Here is a 15,952-nt window from a genome sequence, read left to right on the forward strand (position 1 = left end):
CCCCATTTTACCCTCCAAAGGAATGGCTTTATAGTTTTATTTTATGAAGACTGCTGTATTATCTCAGTTAAGAGATACCTTCTTTTACTCAATATGTATTTTGATTTTAAATAAGTCTCATAAATTCTTACCTATAACAACAGTTGCTAACTTAATAAGAATACAAAGCGTAACAGCAAAAACAACCATTCACAGTGACATATATATACACACACACGTGAAGTAATAAGGTTATAACAGCACAGCTTTACAAAGCTAAAGCTTTTGGAATCAATGTGAATTAGAAGAAAAGAAGTCTATAATCACACCAGCAGTACCTTTACAATACATCCAATCCAACTCTCTGCAGTAGAACATTCTAATTTGTTTAAAACTATGCTCATATCTTAATTATAAGCATTTATTTACTCCAGAAGTAACTTATAGGACCCACAATTTCATTCCAGAAATGCTACCAGAGAAGCAACAGGCAGCACGAAGGAAAACAAAAAGAACTATACAGCATCTAGTGACAGCAAAAAAGAGAAACCAAGTTACTCTCATACATCTACCTATACTGGACATACGGTATGAATTCAAGATCTGCCGTTAGTCTTTTAGAATGAATGAGGATCTGTGGCACATGCTAAACAGAATAGTTTAATTAACTTGAAGTAAAGACTTTCTGCAGCTGTGAGAGATATCGTATCGGCTCCATTCACAGTGCAAAGGTCAATATTCAGACTGATTAACTTCTAAGATGCAACTTCCTGCAACCACTTTGCAGTTTCCTGAGTAGCTTCTGGAAGTTAAATGACTAGAGGACAAGCATGTGTTTTACCTTATGTTCACACTATGCAAAAATACAAAACTTGCATAACATATGATTCTTATAAGAGTTGAATACTTCTGTAGTGCAATTTCATAGCATAACACCAAGTCTCATCATAGTACTGCTTTACCTGATGCGACAGAAAAAAGATTTCTCTTCCATGCAATCCTGGGTGGAAGACTCTAGAAACATTAAATATTTATAACAAATTACTATGAAGTTACAACATTTAAAACAATAATTCTTCCCAACAGGATTAAAAGTAATATGGTTTGAATCCATCAAAAATTTTAAGTTCCCCAAAGCCTTTTTTTTTTTTAATTTACTTTATGCTTTTCTTAGGCTGGTGTGTGAATCACAGCTGCTTGCTTCTTAAGTCTTCTGCCAAAAACATATCTAAACAGCTCTCCAGTTTGAACTGTTTGTCAGCTTTTTCACTAACTTACACCATTGATCAAAGAAGTTTCATTCTCCAGGACCTCCCAAAACCAGACCTCTTTCCTAGAAAGGACAGCTAAAGGATCAAATACTTCTGCCAAACTCCCTCTGCCTAGCCCACACTCCCCAGCAAAACCCAAACTTTATTTTATTTATTTTAAGCAAAACCTTCCTCCCCTCCCCTATGAAGCTTATTTCCCTCCTTTTCAAGAGTAGCCAAGCTCTGATCTTTCAAAGGCCTCAATATGCAACACTTCTAAACACTAGCTAAGGCTGCCAATACGTGAAATAAAGTAGGTAGTTCTACCTACTGCATTTTTGAAATATGAATCTCTTATAAACATAATAAAACTAGAGAAAAATGTTTCAGGAAAAACAGATTGCATAACTGAGTAACATGCACAAGGAGGATCACATGGTCAAAGTTCACAACTGAACCTTTTTTGACAGATGTTGGACTAGCAGCTTCACAATTACTGTTAATTGTTTTTCATGTTGAATATGGTTCACTCTGTCTTAACTTCATATATTTATTATAGAGGGATTGGAATTTCAAATATTCAGAGCAGACTTTGAATTTCAAGTGTTTGCTTAAAAATATTTGGCAGCTATTTCTCAATTCCCAACAGCTGTCACTGCACAAGTAAAACAACCCTCACACAAATATCAAGTGCCCTAAGAGGTCTAATCCTTCACCATCAGCATGCCTGACATCCTTTTTCCTAAGGCTAAAAGAACAGATACACAACTACACTTGGTTACTGCAGTGACGTTAGCTGAAGTACCTCTTCCTATACAGTAACCAAGGTGTACAGTACTCAAATCATACGTATTTTAAAAGTAAGAAGACAAAAATATTGTGCTCCTTATATCTAAAGAGAATGTTTTTTTAAAGAAAAATTGTGGTCACTTGATAGCAAGAAAATCTTGAAAACAAATCCACTTTCAGCATGCATACCTTCTTTGCTTTCAATCATCAGTTGGATAAAAGTAGCCTATGAACCAATGAACAGTGGCAACCAAAAAGCTTTTAGCCAACAGACAAGCTTTGGCAATTCATAAAAAGCATGTTAAACACCTCATACTGTTCAGAGATGTTCTAGTAATGTGTGTTGCACTCTGATGAAGTGATGGAGAAGGATGAAAGGATATTGCAAAAATTGGTATTTGCATCTGCATGACTGAAGGAAGGTCAAAGAAATACCTGCTGTGGAGACCACTCACCAGCTCTATTGCAAATATTCCAAGATGGCAATCTGTACGGGGTAGTAGAAGTATAGAAAACACTGACATCCTGAGGTGCCAGGAATTCCACAAATTTGGCATTTTTAAAATAACCTCTCTTACAGCGAAGAATAGAAGCAGCTTGATCAGAGATGTAGACAATTTTCCCAGTAATCAGAGAAACAGCTACAGCAAACATATCCTAAAAAGAAGTCTCAAATTTAGACAGTTGAAAAAACAACACATTCTTCAATCCATAACATATTGTTTAGACAGTAAGATAAAACAGGACACCAAGATAAAAGCATTAATAAGTTAAAAGTAAAAATTAAGGAAACAGAATAAAGAGAGTTAAATCACATCTGTTTAGGGGGCAGTAAAATAATTTTGATGCCCTTGTGAAGCAGATGTATACAGCACACTTTTTGAACTATGCAGTAAGATTAATACACTAGGAACTTATCAGGTTACATGCCTTAAACCAGTATTAGGCAACAATAGCATATTTTACGATGCAGAATTTACAAAGTAAGAAATGAGGAGCTTTCAACTTTAAAATGACACATTTTGGTTTCAAGAAAGCGTCAGACATATTTTACACCCATGAGATTGAGCTGTTTTGAGAAGAGTTGTTTGCCTTATTTTATTTATTCACCGCATAATGAAAATAAGTGCTCTATGCCATTTGATAAAGTAATGAACAGACAGGTGAAAAAAGAGCCCCAGACAACCATTCACAAATTCCACTTGCATCATTTCATGCATTTTTTTAATGTATTTTTTCCTCAACACAGAAGAGTTTCCTGCGTCACAACCTTCATTGCTCAATCCGGTATTACTATATACAAACTTAAGAACTATCGTCAGAATACTGGTTTTTACAAGCTCATGTTTTAGATCAATTGAGCAACGTTTATGATATTTGGAGTCCTCAGCTATACTCTAGATTGCCTATTTGTTTTACCTTACAGGCAATTCATAGGTACAACAAAAAATACCTACATGAAGCTAGGGAACATCCCCTATCTGTCCATTACTTTATTAATTTCAGAACTGCATACGTTCAGAGGGTTCAGAAAAAAATTGAGGAAGACAGGCTAATAAACTTATATGTAATTATTGTTTAAGACTCCATAATAAACACAGAACACTGAGAATAAGGAAAATAAAATAATCATTCTGTGACTGTGATTATCATTACTGCTAAAAACTACATTGATCATCATAGTTGTTCTCATCTAAAAAGAGAAGACAGTATCACTAGATCATAGAATAAGCCTGTAACAGTTGCAAAGACCAGACAAATACCATAGAAGAGAACACAACAACACACAATGGTCCAAATGCATTGGTCACTTTTAAGTCTCGTTAACAGAACTGTTGAAACATCAAATAACCCCTACTGTAAGGATTAGCTGAAACAACTCACCGTGTGCCTTGACTAAGCTTTGGACAGAGATACCCTCCAAGTTTAGCCACTATTCTAAAATGACAACTAATGATTTACACATCTTATACTGCACTGCATCACGTGGATATTGAGATGTATCATGCCATTGTCTCTAAGCACGAGGTATGAGTCAGAAGACCAAGAATTTTCACTTATTTCCCATTTAACTGTCAGAAGAAAAAAGCTTTAATTGAGCTGCTATTGGCGAAGTCTACATGAAGGCCTGAAGTTTCTACTGAACATACACTTGAAGGTAAATCAGCTTCTTCAGATTTTGGCCTAGCCAGGAACTCCAACCTTGTAAGGAGAAGGCATGCCAATTCTAGAAAACATTTTACATACATGCTGCAGGCTTGTGTCAGCATACTCACTGCATTTTTCATGATGTATTCTGAGGTTATAGTTTCAACTTCTTCCACCGTGTAGGATGACACATTGAGTCCAGAAGGCTGGGATTCATTAATCATCAACAATTGGTAATACTCCTCATTGGCTACATGAGAACATTAAACAGTTTATAGTCAGAATTTAAGGTCTCATCAATAAATAGCCTGGAAGCAATAAACGGAACAAGTGGTTTTCTGGCATAAGCACAGAATGAGCAGTTGGAAAGTCTAGGTACTATTCCAAGTTAGTTGTTCTACAGTGGAGTTTCCTTATCAGCAACCCATACACATTTACCCACCTTAAAACACCCACGTTAGCATCATAATATATTCATCTACTGGCAACCTTTAAATCCCAAAGAAACCCAAGTTAACAGTCCACAAATGAGAAGACAAATATTTGCTTAAAGAGTTTTCAAACAAACTTAGCTGTAAGCAGACAACCACAATTAAATTCTTATTTAAATGTTTAATTTTATCCAGGTCATAATTATTTAAGCAGTGTCATACTTGATTACCTTTAACTTGTTTAATGCTTTTAAGGGCATATTTCAACGTTGTTAGGATACTAGATTTGCCTTTAACTCGCTTTTCTGAAGGAAGGTGAGCTTTCAGCTCTTGTAAAGTTTTCAACAACTCCTTTTGTGTTTTGGCTTTAGTGGACTGCTCGCTACTGTAACATTAAAGACAAATAATAAAAAGTCACTGGAGTGCTTGAAGTGACACACCATCCTCATAGAAACCCAAACACACTGACATTTGTCACATGCCTAATTTTGCATAGCTAGACATTAACTTTTCCACTACGTAGTGTAAACATTCAGAATTTGTAGTAATTCTTATATTAGCTAGAATCACTTAAAATAGATTTATCACTACCTGAATTTTTAAGATATACCATCTTTTTATGAAACACACTTATACACAAAAACACCAGAGAACTTTTTTTTTGCACCAGTTTCCCTCCCCCTTTTTAGTGGTATATCCCTTAGAGTTCCTTTCAAATTCAAACTCTCAGAAATGTTCATGGACTTCAAAGTAGAGAGCAGGAGGTCCACTCAAGTCTTCACCTCCTGTTCGAGCAGGTTCTCATAGGAAAGGTCCCTGAAAAGGGAATGGCAGTGGGAGAGCATCAAGTTAACAAAACAAATGGAGAAATGCTTGGAAAAATGTATTCCAGTTAAGCATGGCAATACATTAAGTAAGATAAAGAAACTTGACTAAATATGAAAGGTGAAGAATCAGGAGGCAGCTGGAGACAGAAATTGTATTCACATTTCTTAGGTGCATGCTCAGAAGTACTGTCTCAGTGCAGAAGGTCAAACTACAGTGATAATCAGCGCAAATGTCAGAAAACTGCCTTCCTTTGCAGTTCTTGATCTCCTCATCATTTAAAAATGCTGACAAAAGTCAAAATGGAAAAGGAGGGAGGAGAAAGGACAGGAAAGACGACAAAAGATGGGTGGGTCAGGTGGGTAGGAAGCAGTGAATCAGTCACAACAACCTAGAGGATTCTAGACTTTTCCTTAAATCTTCCTAAAAAGCAATTCTTTCCTATCAAAAGGAAGATTTTCTATTACTACACAATCATCTTGGCTGTTACTCTCTGCAAGGTTACCCTATGGACCCCTGCAGAAACAGTGATCTTGGCAACTGTGCTGCCCTATCTGAAGTGCCCAATGAAGTGGCTTCAGCTTCCAGGTAACTTTTTCAAGGGGATTTCTGAATACTTTTCTGAGAAATTTGAAAAGTTCTTCAGGGAGACCAACTCATCTGACAGGTGTTGGGTATATTTCACCCAAAATGATTAGAAAGTGACAAAGCTAGGTTGTACTAGAATATGCAGTCATAGCTCTTGTTTACATCATAACATACTATGATAAACATATCATTCACTGAATCATTGCCCATTTTACATTGAGAAACAAAGACAAGGGAAAAGAAAATAACGTAGTACTCCCCTGGGAAGCTTCACGTTCACCCTGTACACTAAAATCTTATCTACAGTGTGGCATGACAGTTTCAACTGATGCAATCAGTGTCTTGTTAACAGAAGAACACTACACTGGGAGCAGGGAGGAAGAAAAAGGGAAAGAAGGCGAAATCACAGAGCATACTGTGTTTTTTGTAGCCTTTGGGCACGTTTCAATCAACATGGTCAGAATCTTTTGCAGGAAAAGAAACTTTTCCAAGTTAGCCTATAGCAGCCGCAAATACAGAAGACTGGCTTCCTTGGAAAAATCAGTTGTATTTTTTTTTTCCCTGAAGAGACATTGTATTAGGCGCAGTAGAAAGCCACAGAGAAGGCTTGGCTTGCAGAGTAAAGAATCAGTGAATTGCACAAAAACAAGAGCTTTCCATTTTGCTTTATGTGGACAGGAAAAGGTAGTTGAGTGGTGCCAACACTGAATTCAAAGCTCAGTACTCACTGAATCAAAGACTAACCCTAACGCTTTTCATATTATTTTAATCATTCCTTTCAAGACCAGTATCTAGGTATCCTCAGTCAACTGAGGTTGTCAGTCTTCCATTCCCAGAAGATGATCAAATTCTGCCCTGTACAGCTCTGTGCCTGACAGCTGGGGAAATACTGTACAATCTGGATTCACATTTATTTCTGAGCAGGGAGCTATTACTGAAGGTTTAAAAAAAAAAAGGTATCAAACTGAGATAAGTAACCCTCCAACATCCTGCAGTAAAGAAAACTGAGTCAGTGGGAAAGGATCATTAAGAAATGCTTTTGGTTCACTCTGTCCTTGATACTGAGCAAAAAGTGAACTCCAGAACAATTTCCACTTGAAGATACAGCACGGAACAAGATCTTCTGGTGTCTGCAAGGCAGACGCTATGTTCATCACACACCAAATGGTGCAAAGGTGTGATTTTAATTTACCACTTCTTTAGGCTCTGCATCATGTAGAAACACTTTCGGGCAGGTACATGTAGATAGGGATCTTAACATCAGCATGCTAGAGCTAGAAATTGCTCGATCTGCCTAGGATCAGGTTCTGGTCTCCTGATCAGAGGCTGACTTCATTAAAAAAATAAACAAGTACAGTAGGGCACTCAGAGGTGTCCAAATTTGAGCCTTCAATGCCATCAGGTTTCTCAAGGCTATCAGGGTCAGAAGCAGAGTTCATATAGAGGTATTCCTGCAGCTGATGTTGGTCTGTCCTTACAGACTTGAAGCTTGAATCCTGGCGAATGGAACACAGGAGAGGCAGATCATATGGCTGCTGGACATCAGAACACGTCCAACTCAATGGGTGAATTCTGATTTTAAAACACTACTAGGTTTTTCCCAGGAAAAGGCTTCAGACTAAAATCTGAAGAGCAGAAAATTTAAAGGAAAGTCTCAAAAAAAATACTGTATTTGAAGTGAACCACAAAAAAAATGGAGGTTAGGCTACCAAATCCAAAAAAAGTAAGATAACCTCTCAAGTCATCACACAGCTCACATGGAACAGCTACAAAAAGCTCTAATTCAACTGAGTAGTTGAGAGGACATGATGCTGATTATGGACAGGAAGAGAATCAAAGACAGGACCACACTATCTCCTACATGTACTCCTCTAGGTTTAGCCAAAAAAAATACCCAACCTATTTAGTTTTCAGTCTTTGGCCTCACATACAAGCAAATTACTGAAAATATATGCATATTTACTTACCTGCATCCGCTGCTAGACTGATTGTGTTCAGAGTTTGCAATCATCAGACTAAATGCATTTGAGCTTGAGCTAGAACAAAGACAGACATTAATATGAGTAAACTTAACGTAACACTTATTTCATTTCAGCTTTACGTTTTCTTATTCATGTCTGGCTGTCTAGAACATGAAAATTAAAAACATTCTGCTTGGAACAACAAATGGAAACTATACATGTTAGACATTTAAGAAGGTTCTTAATCTAGTTTTGCTCTGTACACTAAGCTTTTTATAAGATGAAAATAGCACAGTTGCATCCTGACTGTTAAAAGAGGCTGACACTTTCTGCTATATAATTGAAGTTGGTTTACCAAAAGAACATAAATAGAACCAAGCAAACAAGCAGTGATAAAACATACAAGTTAAGCTGGCTTTGAAAAACACTAGAAACCTGCTCTTTATGAATTACACAACTTAAATTATACAAAACGCAGGTTAACTAGGGGAAAAAGAACACTAAGCCTCAATCTGAAAACACACTTTATATAATAATTACTTGGAAATTAGATTCAAATGGAAAAAGCTTTCAGTGCCACAAACACAAGTGGACTTTATTTAATACCAACTACTACCTTTTATGACAGTCTGAAGATTCCATGAGCATTGCTGAATCTTTCCCATTTTCATCAGATTCATGGCCATGAGAATCATGCCCACTGGAGTAGTTTTCATTTGTTTCATTTCCACTGAAGTCATTTCCACTGGATCCACTACTCATCTCAATATCTTCCTGAAGAACTTCATGAGAGTGTTCAGGCTTTGTCTGAATTCCTGAATCTTCAGCAATCATCTGGTTATGACTACTTGCAAGTCCAGAATACTCACTCATTTTCTGTTGCTCTTTTAAAGAGAACAATGAAGAAATGCGTTCACTGATACCAGGTTACTGCTCAGGGTTCTGCTCCTCAGTGCTAGAGTAGAACCCCCTGAACTTGATACTGTCCATGGGACACTCATTAGAAACACTGCCAAGATCAAGTCAAGCCACATTCAGAATTTTCTGTCTGTACAAATTCTGCCTGGAAGTACAGACCCACAAATCTGAGGAAGAAGGGAAGGAAGAAAAAAACAAAACAGAAAACTGTTTTCTTGTTTGATTTTGCTGATAAACTAGTTCTTACTGAGCGATGAAATTAGTAACATTCACTGTTAACACACTCAGCATTTCAACAATGAGAAGTTTAAGTTAAATATAATTGCAAACCTAACACCATACATTAGTATTAGTAGAAAAAGTATTTCTTTTAGTGAAAACTCACAGAAAACAAGGAAGTGCAATAAACGTGAAGAACTCCTTAGAAGTTCAAATATCCTGTTTGCTATTTTCCTACCTAATTCTTCATAATTTTACTGCCTGGATTTGGACAATAGCTATTAAAGAACATTTTATTATTTTTATTTAAACCATTTTGCTGGCTTCTAGTTTACTGTGGTAAACAAAAAGACCATTCAGACATCAGGGATTCCTAACTGTTTGGAATCTTTTTCTTTTATTTGCCTTTTTTTTTTTTTTTTTTTTTTTTGCAAAGATTACTTCTGCCATTTTGACCAATTCTTCAATTCTTTGTCTGTACAAAAGCCACTCACACAGGCAGACTGAACATACATTGGGAATCATCAACATTTATCAAGAGCAAAAATTAAGATACATATAAGCCAGAGAATAATTTTATCTGACTACCACTAATTCTGGAAAAAAAATCTTCATTGTTTAGAAATGCAAACTTAGAGCAAAACAAAAAATCCCTGCTTTTAAAGCAAATTCCAGGCTCAAAAATGAAGTGTAGAAGGAATTTAATGAGTAAACAGACTACCATTAAGAGCCAAAGGAGAAGTACTAGATAGGAGTTCATCTTCATGTACAAAATAGAGGTACTTAATCTGACTCATATCCTCATCTAGTTCAACAACCTACAGACAACAATACTTCAAAACCACCAACTAAGATCCTCTGAATAATGTAATTCAGCATCAGAGAAAAAAAAAAAAAGCTTGTTTTAAAAGAACAGAACCATTTTTGTTCCCTCCTTTCTTCCTTTAAAATATTAAAGATTGCAGTTGTTGACCAATAAACCACTGGAATATTTAATGACCAATGACTATAATAACAGGAAATAAGAAAACCTGCACTTAAGTTTTGCTAGTATTAACTGCAACAACTTGCTTTTAAACACAATATTTTAAAGTTATTTTATTTTAAAGGCTAAATTAATATTCATTTAAATCACACTATGATTCTACTTCCCTCCCACTGAGTAAGCATCAAAACTATTTTTTTTTACCCTCCCAACTGCTGCTTTTCCAGATATGTTTATTTGAAGTTTTTCAGGAGAAAATACTACTGTTCTCCTCCTTCCTTGACTATAGAAATATGCAAGATATCTACTTTCATTTCAAAGACAAAGCATAGTTTAGGGACATTTATTTAAGCTATCAGCAATGGTGATATACTTCGTATCTTTCTATACACTTTATACACATAAATATTTTTTCCAACAAGACCTTATTAGATCTCCATTATGGGTAGTAAAAAAAACTTCAGATAAAAGAGAATACCAACATCTCACTACTGCATCTATTCACTCCAGTTCTGCTAAGCCAGACTATGTCAATATCCAGTTATGCTGCTGCACTCAGCAGCAGTACACAGACAATAAATTTTGCTTTAGTGCTCTAACAGTTTTTTTCTGGATTAAGTAAGCCACTTCTGTCTCAGAAATTACAGAACTGGAAAATGTAGTAACAGTATTTACTTAGATGAAATTCCACTATTATTTCACAATGGCACATACTCTGGTAGCCAATGATTAACTGGATCAGATATTTCATCTCCAATTTAACCTCTGCTGTAGATAAAAGCTCACATTTTCACTTGCCTTACCTACCTCCACATTTTAATTAAGCTCTGTCCTTGTCTAGAGTCCACTCTTATTATCCATGCTTGTAAAGAGCCCGACTGGAAGTGCTACAAGTCAGTGGTACCCGTGCTACTATCTGCAGCATCACAAGTAACTATACAACTGGCTTTCTTTGCTAGTGACTGAAAACACTGAAGGAAGGGTAAATACAGGAGGCAGCACTGGGGAAATACCAAAGAGGGAGTACATAAGGAAAAAAAACTCACGTTACTGTACAAATAAGGAGCATTTTATAAAGTGTTAATCCATTCCCATCTAGTAAATGCTCTCACTACTGCAAGTATTGTATACATATGAGCATCCACCTGGTTAAAAAACACTGTTAAGAAACCATTCTCACCCTTAAGCTGCCACTTATGTGTCATCTGTATTAATATTTCTCAGGGGGCACTGAGGTTGTGAAGTTCTGTGGAGAATTCAGTGAGTGGAGGTACTCCAGCAAGCTATTCGGCCAGCAATGGGATGGCCTTTGACCTTCTCTGTAAGGTTTAAGGTGAGCTTGACTATCCATCTGCAGCCTTTTGCCCATTTCCAGTAAATGCCTTATGCACATCAAGACTGTGTAGTTTTGATTTCCCATCATGGTTTTCCATGACTGGGAGAAGACATCCAAGGCATTACCAGCCCAGTGTCACTCAGGAATTTAAGGTGAAATATAGCATTCCTCATACAGTATCTCTTGACTAACGCAGGGGCTTTGCTTATATTTTTCTGACCAAGAACTACTCACAAAGAGCTTAAAATAGAAGAGAAAACCATACTGCTGTAACTGAAACAGCACTATTGGCTAGTAACCTACGCCACACAGTATTTTTTTTTTAGAGGTAGGAAAGAAACTGCTCTTAATAAAAGCGCATGGGCTACTATACTTAAACCCCTTAAAGAAAGCTGTATACATCGCTACTGATAGATTCATAACCATGAACTGCCAGAAGGCAAACTGTTAGCACAGCCCTAAATACTTCACAGGTAAATGGTCCAATATTACAGTAATGCATAAGTCTGAAAATTTGCACTAATTAATGATTATGGCACAGCTTTCCTACTCCAAATGCAAACATTTAGTATATGAGTAAGTGTGTGAAACCTTTTCTCTGGAATTCTGAAGCCAAAGGGTATTATAAATGATGCCATAGTCTCAGTCTCAAGAGTTGCCTGCAATTTATTTATTTATTTTAGGAACAAGCTTTCTTTCCCCAAAGTCTTCTCTCTAATCTTTGGAAGTTTAAGAGTCAATGAAATTGTGCCATTGGCCAAATGCTGAGGTTTATGGTTTGAAATTCTGAGATGAGCTATTTTATTTATTTATTACCTCCAAATGTCATCCATTCTCTTCTCTGCTTTCCCTGACATCTAAGCAAGCTTTGCCAGGTATCTGTAGCAAATTTCAACAGAGCTTCTTCAGGTGGGAGAGGATTGCTCTCAAGAATATATAGAAGCTTTGCAGTGACTTTTGAGATATTTCACATGCCTCCTTGAACAAGAGCTTATTTATTTATATACTTTAAAGCAATGTGTTCAAATTAAGAGAATCACTAACAGAAGAACTAGGTATTGGTTTACAGGAAATATCATGAATTTGCTTCCTCTTGACACCTGACAAACAATTATGTGAGGAACTGCTTATGTTGCGTGACATCTGTCTCTAGCTAGCTAACCACCAGAGCTTTTGCAGGTTTGTGCACAGTAAGTAGTTATGTAGGAACAACACAGATATGTTACACTGACTACAATTTGGAGCTCAAGGACAGTGATGATAAAAATAAGTATCCCATTGATGAAGAGACAGGCTTGACCTTCCTTTTACAAGCATGTTTTGAGAAGAGTTGTCTCAACTCCTGGTATTTTTAATTCAGGACTGGAACATTACTGCCACTAAAACAAACAGTCTTGCAGAAAGTTTGTTTCAAAAAAATCTCAAAAGCCTCCATACCATAGATATGTAACAGAGTAAGGACCAGAGAAAGAATAAATGGGAAGGAACAAGCAAAAAGTATGACACTTCCAAGGGCTTTTTGGGGAAATCCCTGATGCATTCACTGGCAACTGCAATCTCCCTAATGAGACAGACATTAGCTAGGTCCACAGTTAGTACAGAACTGTGCAAGAGAGGCAGTATTTAAATCCAGTCATCTTCGACTGCAACATCATGAAGGACCCCTTAAGAAAATCCCCAATGAAAAAAATTTGTAAGTGCATAGGGAAAGGTGTAGAGGTTGGGGCATATGAAAGAAGGAAGAGGAGTGTTTCCAATCCAAGAGCTTGTATGATAAATAAAAAATTTTTCTTTTTGACAGTTTGCCTAAGTCTGGCATTAAACTGAACTTAACCAATATTCAAAAAAATCAAACCAACAGGCACACCACATATCATGAATTTAATTTAGTCATGTCAAGGATAGGGGACAGTAACTGCGTTAGGATCAGTAGGAGTCATTCCTCGTGGTTGGACTTGTATTTACTTGAGGCCTTTGCAATGAGAATGTTTTCCACATATCTTCTGGAGGACTGCTTAGCAAAATGGCAAAGTTTCCTTATTTGTATGATAAACAACTAGCAGTGATTTAATCATATTATGCAGTTTTAGAAAAAATGGAAATTAATGTCTACAATGAATGCACTCTCCCTGTGCAATTAGACTATAATTGAGTGCTTGGTAGTAACAAAGTGTCAGGAAAAAAACCTGTAAACAAACAATCTGAGAAGTAACATGTCTCACTGTACAACTTCACCAGCAATAAAACTAAGAGCTTCACTTTTTGCAGCAGCAGAACAATTTACAAAGTATCTTCACTAGGACATTCAGAGAATGGAGCAAGAAAGGAATTGCAGTATTTTCAGACTTCACTATACTAAAAATAACAAAAGATGTGTAAAAATTTCCTGCAGGACTGCTTAAAGATACCAAAATCATCCCTGCTTTTTTAATAGACTCCTCATCCTACTGCAAGCCACCATAAAAAAGTCTTTAAGAAGGAATGAAGTATAAGTTAGAACTTGATATCAATTTATGAATATATCAAATTACCATTAACATCTAGAACAACGCAAATACTTCACAATCTGACTTCATAGCATTTGTTTCATTTGTTAATAAAGATCCATCTTGAAGTTCAACAAAACCCTCAGTACAAGACCATTAGTTAAACAAAAGTAAACATTTTCAAACAGGTGATCCTACTTAGCCATCACTTACAGCTGCCATTCCCTTTACAACAGAAGAACTGGCCAAGACAAAGCCTTTATCCAGAGTCATCCAAGTGCCAGACCCTGAAGTAATAGCAGCATCTATGCAGAAAGAGATCGGCATAGGCATCAGGCCAGGCCCTTGCATCTGTAGCAAAGACACTTGCATCTACATTGCTTTCTCAGTGGAAAACCAAACAAAACAACTCAAACCTGATTTTATGAATAAGCATACTTTAGCTAAAAAAAATAGTTTTTGCTTCAATTCAATAATGCAATTCCCAGTTTATATCCAAAAATAGTTCTGAATGAATATGTGTACGACTGAAATCACAGTTTAAGGTAAAAACAAACAGAACAATGTATTTTCTTCATGAGGTCTATGGGAAAACAAAAAAAATCTGTCCATTAATATCAATCATAACAATTATGCATGTTCCTTACCTGTTTCTTCCTATGAAAAGCTGGTAAAAATGTTTATCAAGTTCCCTCCCAGCTAGCATCAAAAGCATGAAGTGCCTAGGTCCAGAGTCTCCCACATGCATTTAATTCTTGTCTCATCCTCTTCTACTGGAAATCTTTGACCATTACAGAGTCCGGACACCTCTACAACTATAAAATATAAAAGAAATACCTGGGCCCCCCAACAGTGTCCTCTTCAAACAGATACCAGAGAGATGCTCACAGTTATGCCATTCCTATGTAGATAAACGTTGGTTAAATATGAAACTGTCATCCAGCAGAGGAATCAGATACAAATTTGTGTTTTAAACACATGGTCTAAAATAAGGTCTTGAAGTTTTTAAAATAGCAGAACCTTCCACACTAGATAAAATAACTTCTCTCAGCAATAACTTCTGATCCACTATCAGTATGGTGTCATACTATGCACAATAAGGTCTGCACAAGCTGATACAACCACTACGAATGAAGGGCTAAATCCTCCAGTAGAGAAGAGCAAAACGCCCAACATATTCAACAGGAGGTCCACATGCTTCAGTTTATTTAGAATATCCAGTTTTAAGACTTGATCTAATAAATCTAATCTCATCTACATCTCTGTAGGCTTGCTATGAGACATGGGGAGCTGGGGATCTGCCTCTTCTCACAGGTAGCTAGTGATAGGACTAGAGGGAATAGCCTGAAGTTGCACCAGGAAGGTTTAGGTTGGAAATGAGGAAACATTTCTTCTCAGAAAGAGCAGTCAGGCATCGAAATGGGTTGCCCAGGGAAGTGGTGGTGTCACTCCCACTGGGGTTGTTTGAGGAAAGGCTGGACCTGGTTTAGTGGGTGACATTGGTAGCATTATAATGGTTGGACCAGATGATCTTGGAGGTCTCTTCCAACCTTAATGATTCTATGATTCAAGTTTTAGGCAGTAAGCAAACGGCAATTCACAGAATGGCTGAGGTTGGAATAAACCTGCGGGGTTTATCTGGCCCAACACCCTGCTAAAGCAGGGCCACCCACAGCTGGCTGCCCAGGACCATGTCCAGATAGCTTTTGATTGTTTACAAAACTAACCATTTTGGATGACAGCCATGCTAATATGCGTTAATTTAAAATGCAGCACATCTAGCAACTGCTAAAAGTACATTTGTGTTGGCCAGACTTAAGGAAGAATTTATTCACAACGTTCCATTCTGCATAATGTCACAATGCTGATGTGTTCTGCAAGTCTCAGACTATGGCACAAATCTGCGTACATTAGTTCTTTAAGTGTTTTACCTTTATCATCAATTGATAAAACAGAATTTAAATAAGCTTTGTATCTCTGGCCAAGAGAAGTGTTAGGAAATAGCTTTATTCAAAGATACTTTCAGATTTTGCAGAT

General features: G+C 36.8%; 1 protein-coding gene across 8 annotated transcripts in view; it reads right to left on the minus strand.

The window, feature by feature from the left end:
• The window catches only part of PER2 (period circadian regulator 2), a 44,074-nt gene that overhangs the window by 19,438 nt on the left and 8,684 nt on the right, over positions 1–15,952 (minus strand). For 2 of the 8 annotated variants that reach the window (XM_068692842.1, XM_068692843.1), the window contains exons 4-9: positions 8,588–8,855; positions 7,978–8,046; positions 4,828–4,982; positions 4,295–4,416; positions 2,474–2,675; positions 942–993 (exon numbers count right to left, since the gene is read on the minus strand). In XM_068692842.1, the coding sequence (XP_068548943.1) occupies positions 942–993; positions 2,474–2,675; positions 4,295–4,416; positions 4,828–4,982; positions 7,978–8,046; positions 8,588–8,844 (857 nt within the window). In that variant the 5' untranslated portion in view covers positions 8,845–8,855. Of the gene's footprint in view, positions 1–941; positions 994–2,473; positions 2,676–4,294; positions 4,417–4,827; positions 4,983–5,379; positions 7,483–7,977; positions 8,047–8,587; positions 9,057–14,128; positions 14,221–14,562; positions 14,817–15,952 lie in introns of those variants that run through there. The other 6 variants (XM_068692840.1, XM_068692838.1, XM_068692837.1 and 3 more) reach the window with 6 other exon arrangements.

The sequence above is a fragment of the Anas acuta genome, chromosome 9 (assembly GCF_963932015.1).
Source record: "Anas acuta chromosome 9, bAnaAcu1.1, whole genome shotgun sequence".
Taxonomy (NCBI): domain Eukaryota; kingdom Metazoa; phylum Chordata; class Aves; order Anseriformes; family Anatidae; genus Anas; species Anas acuta.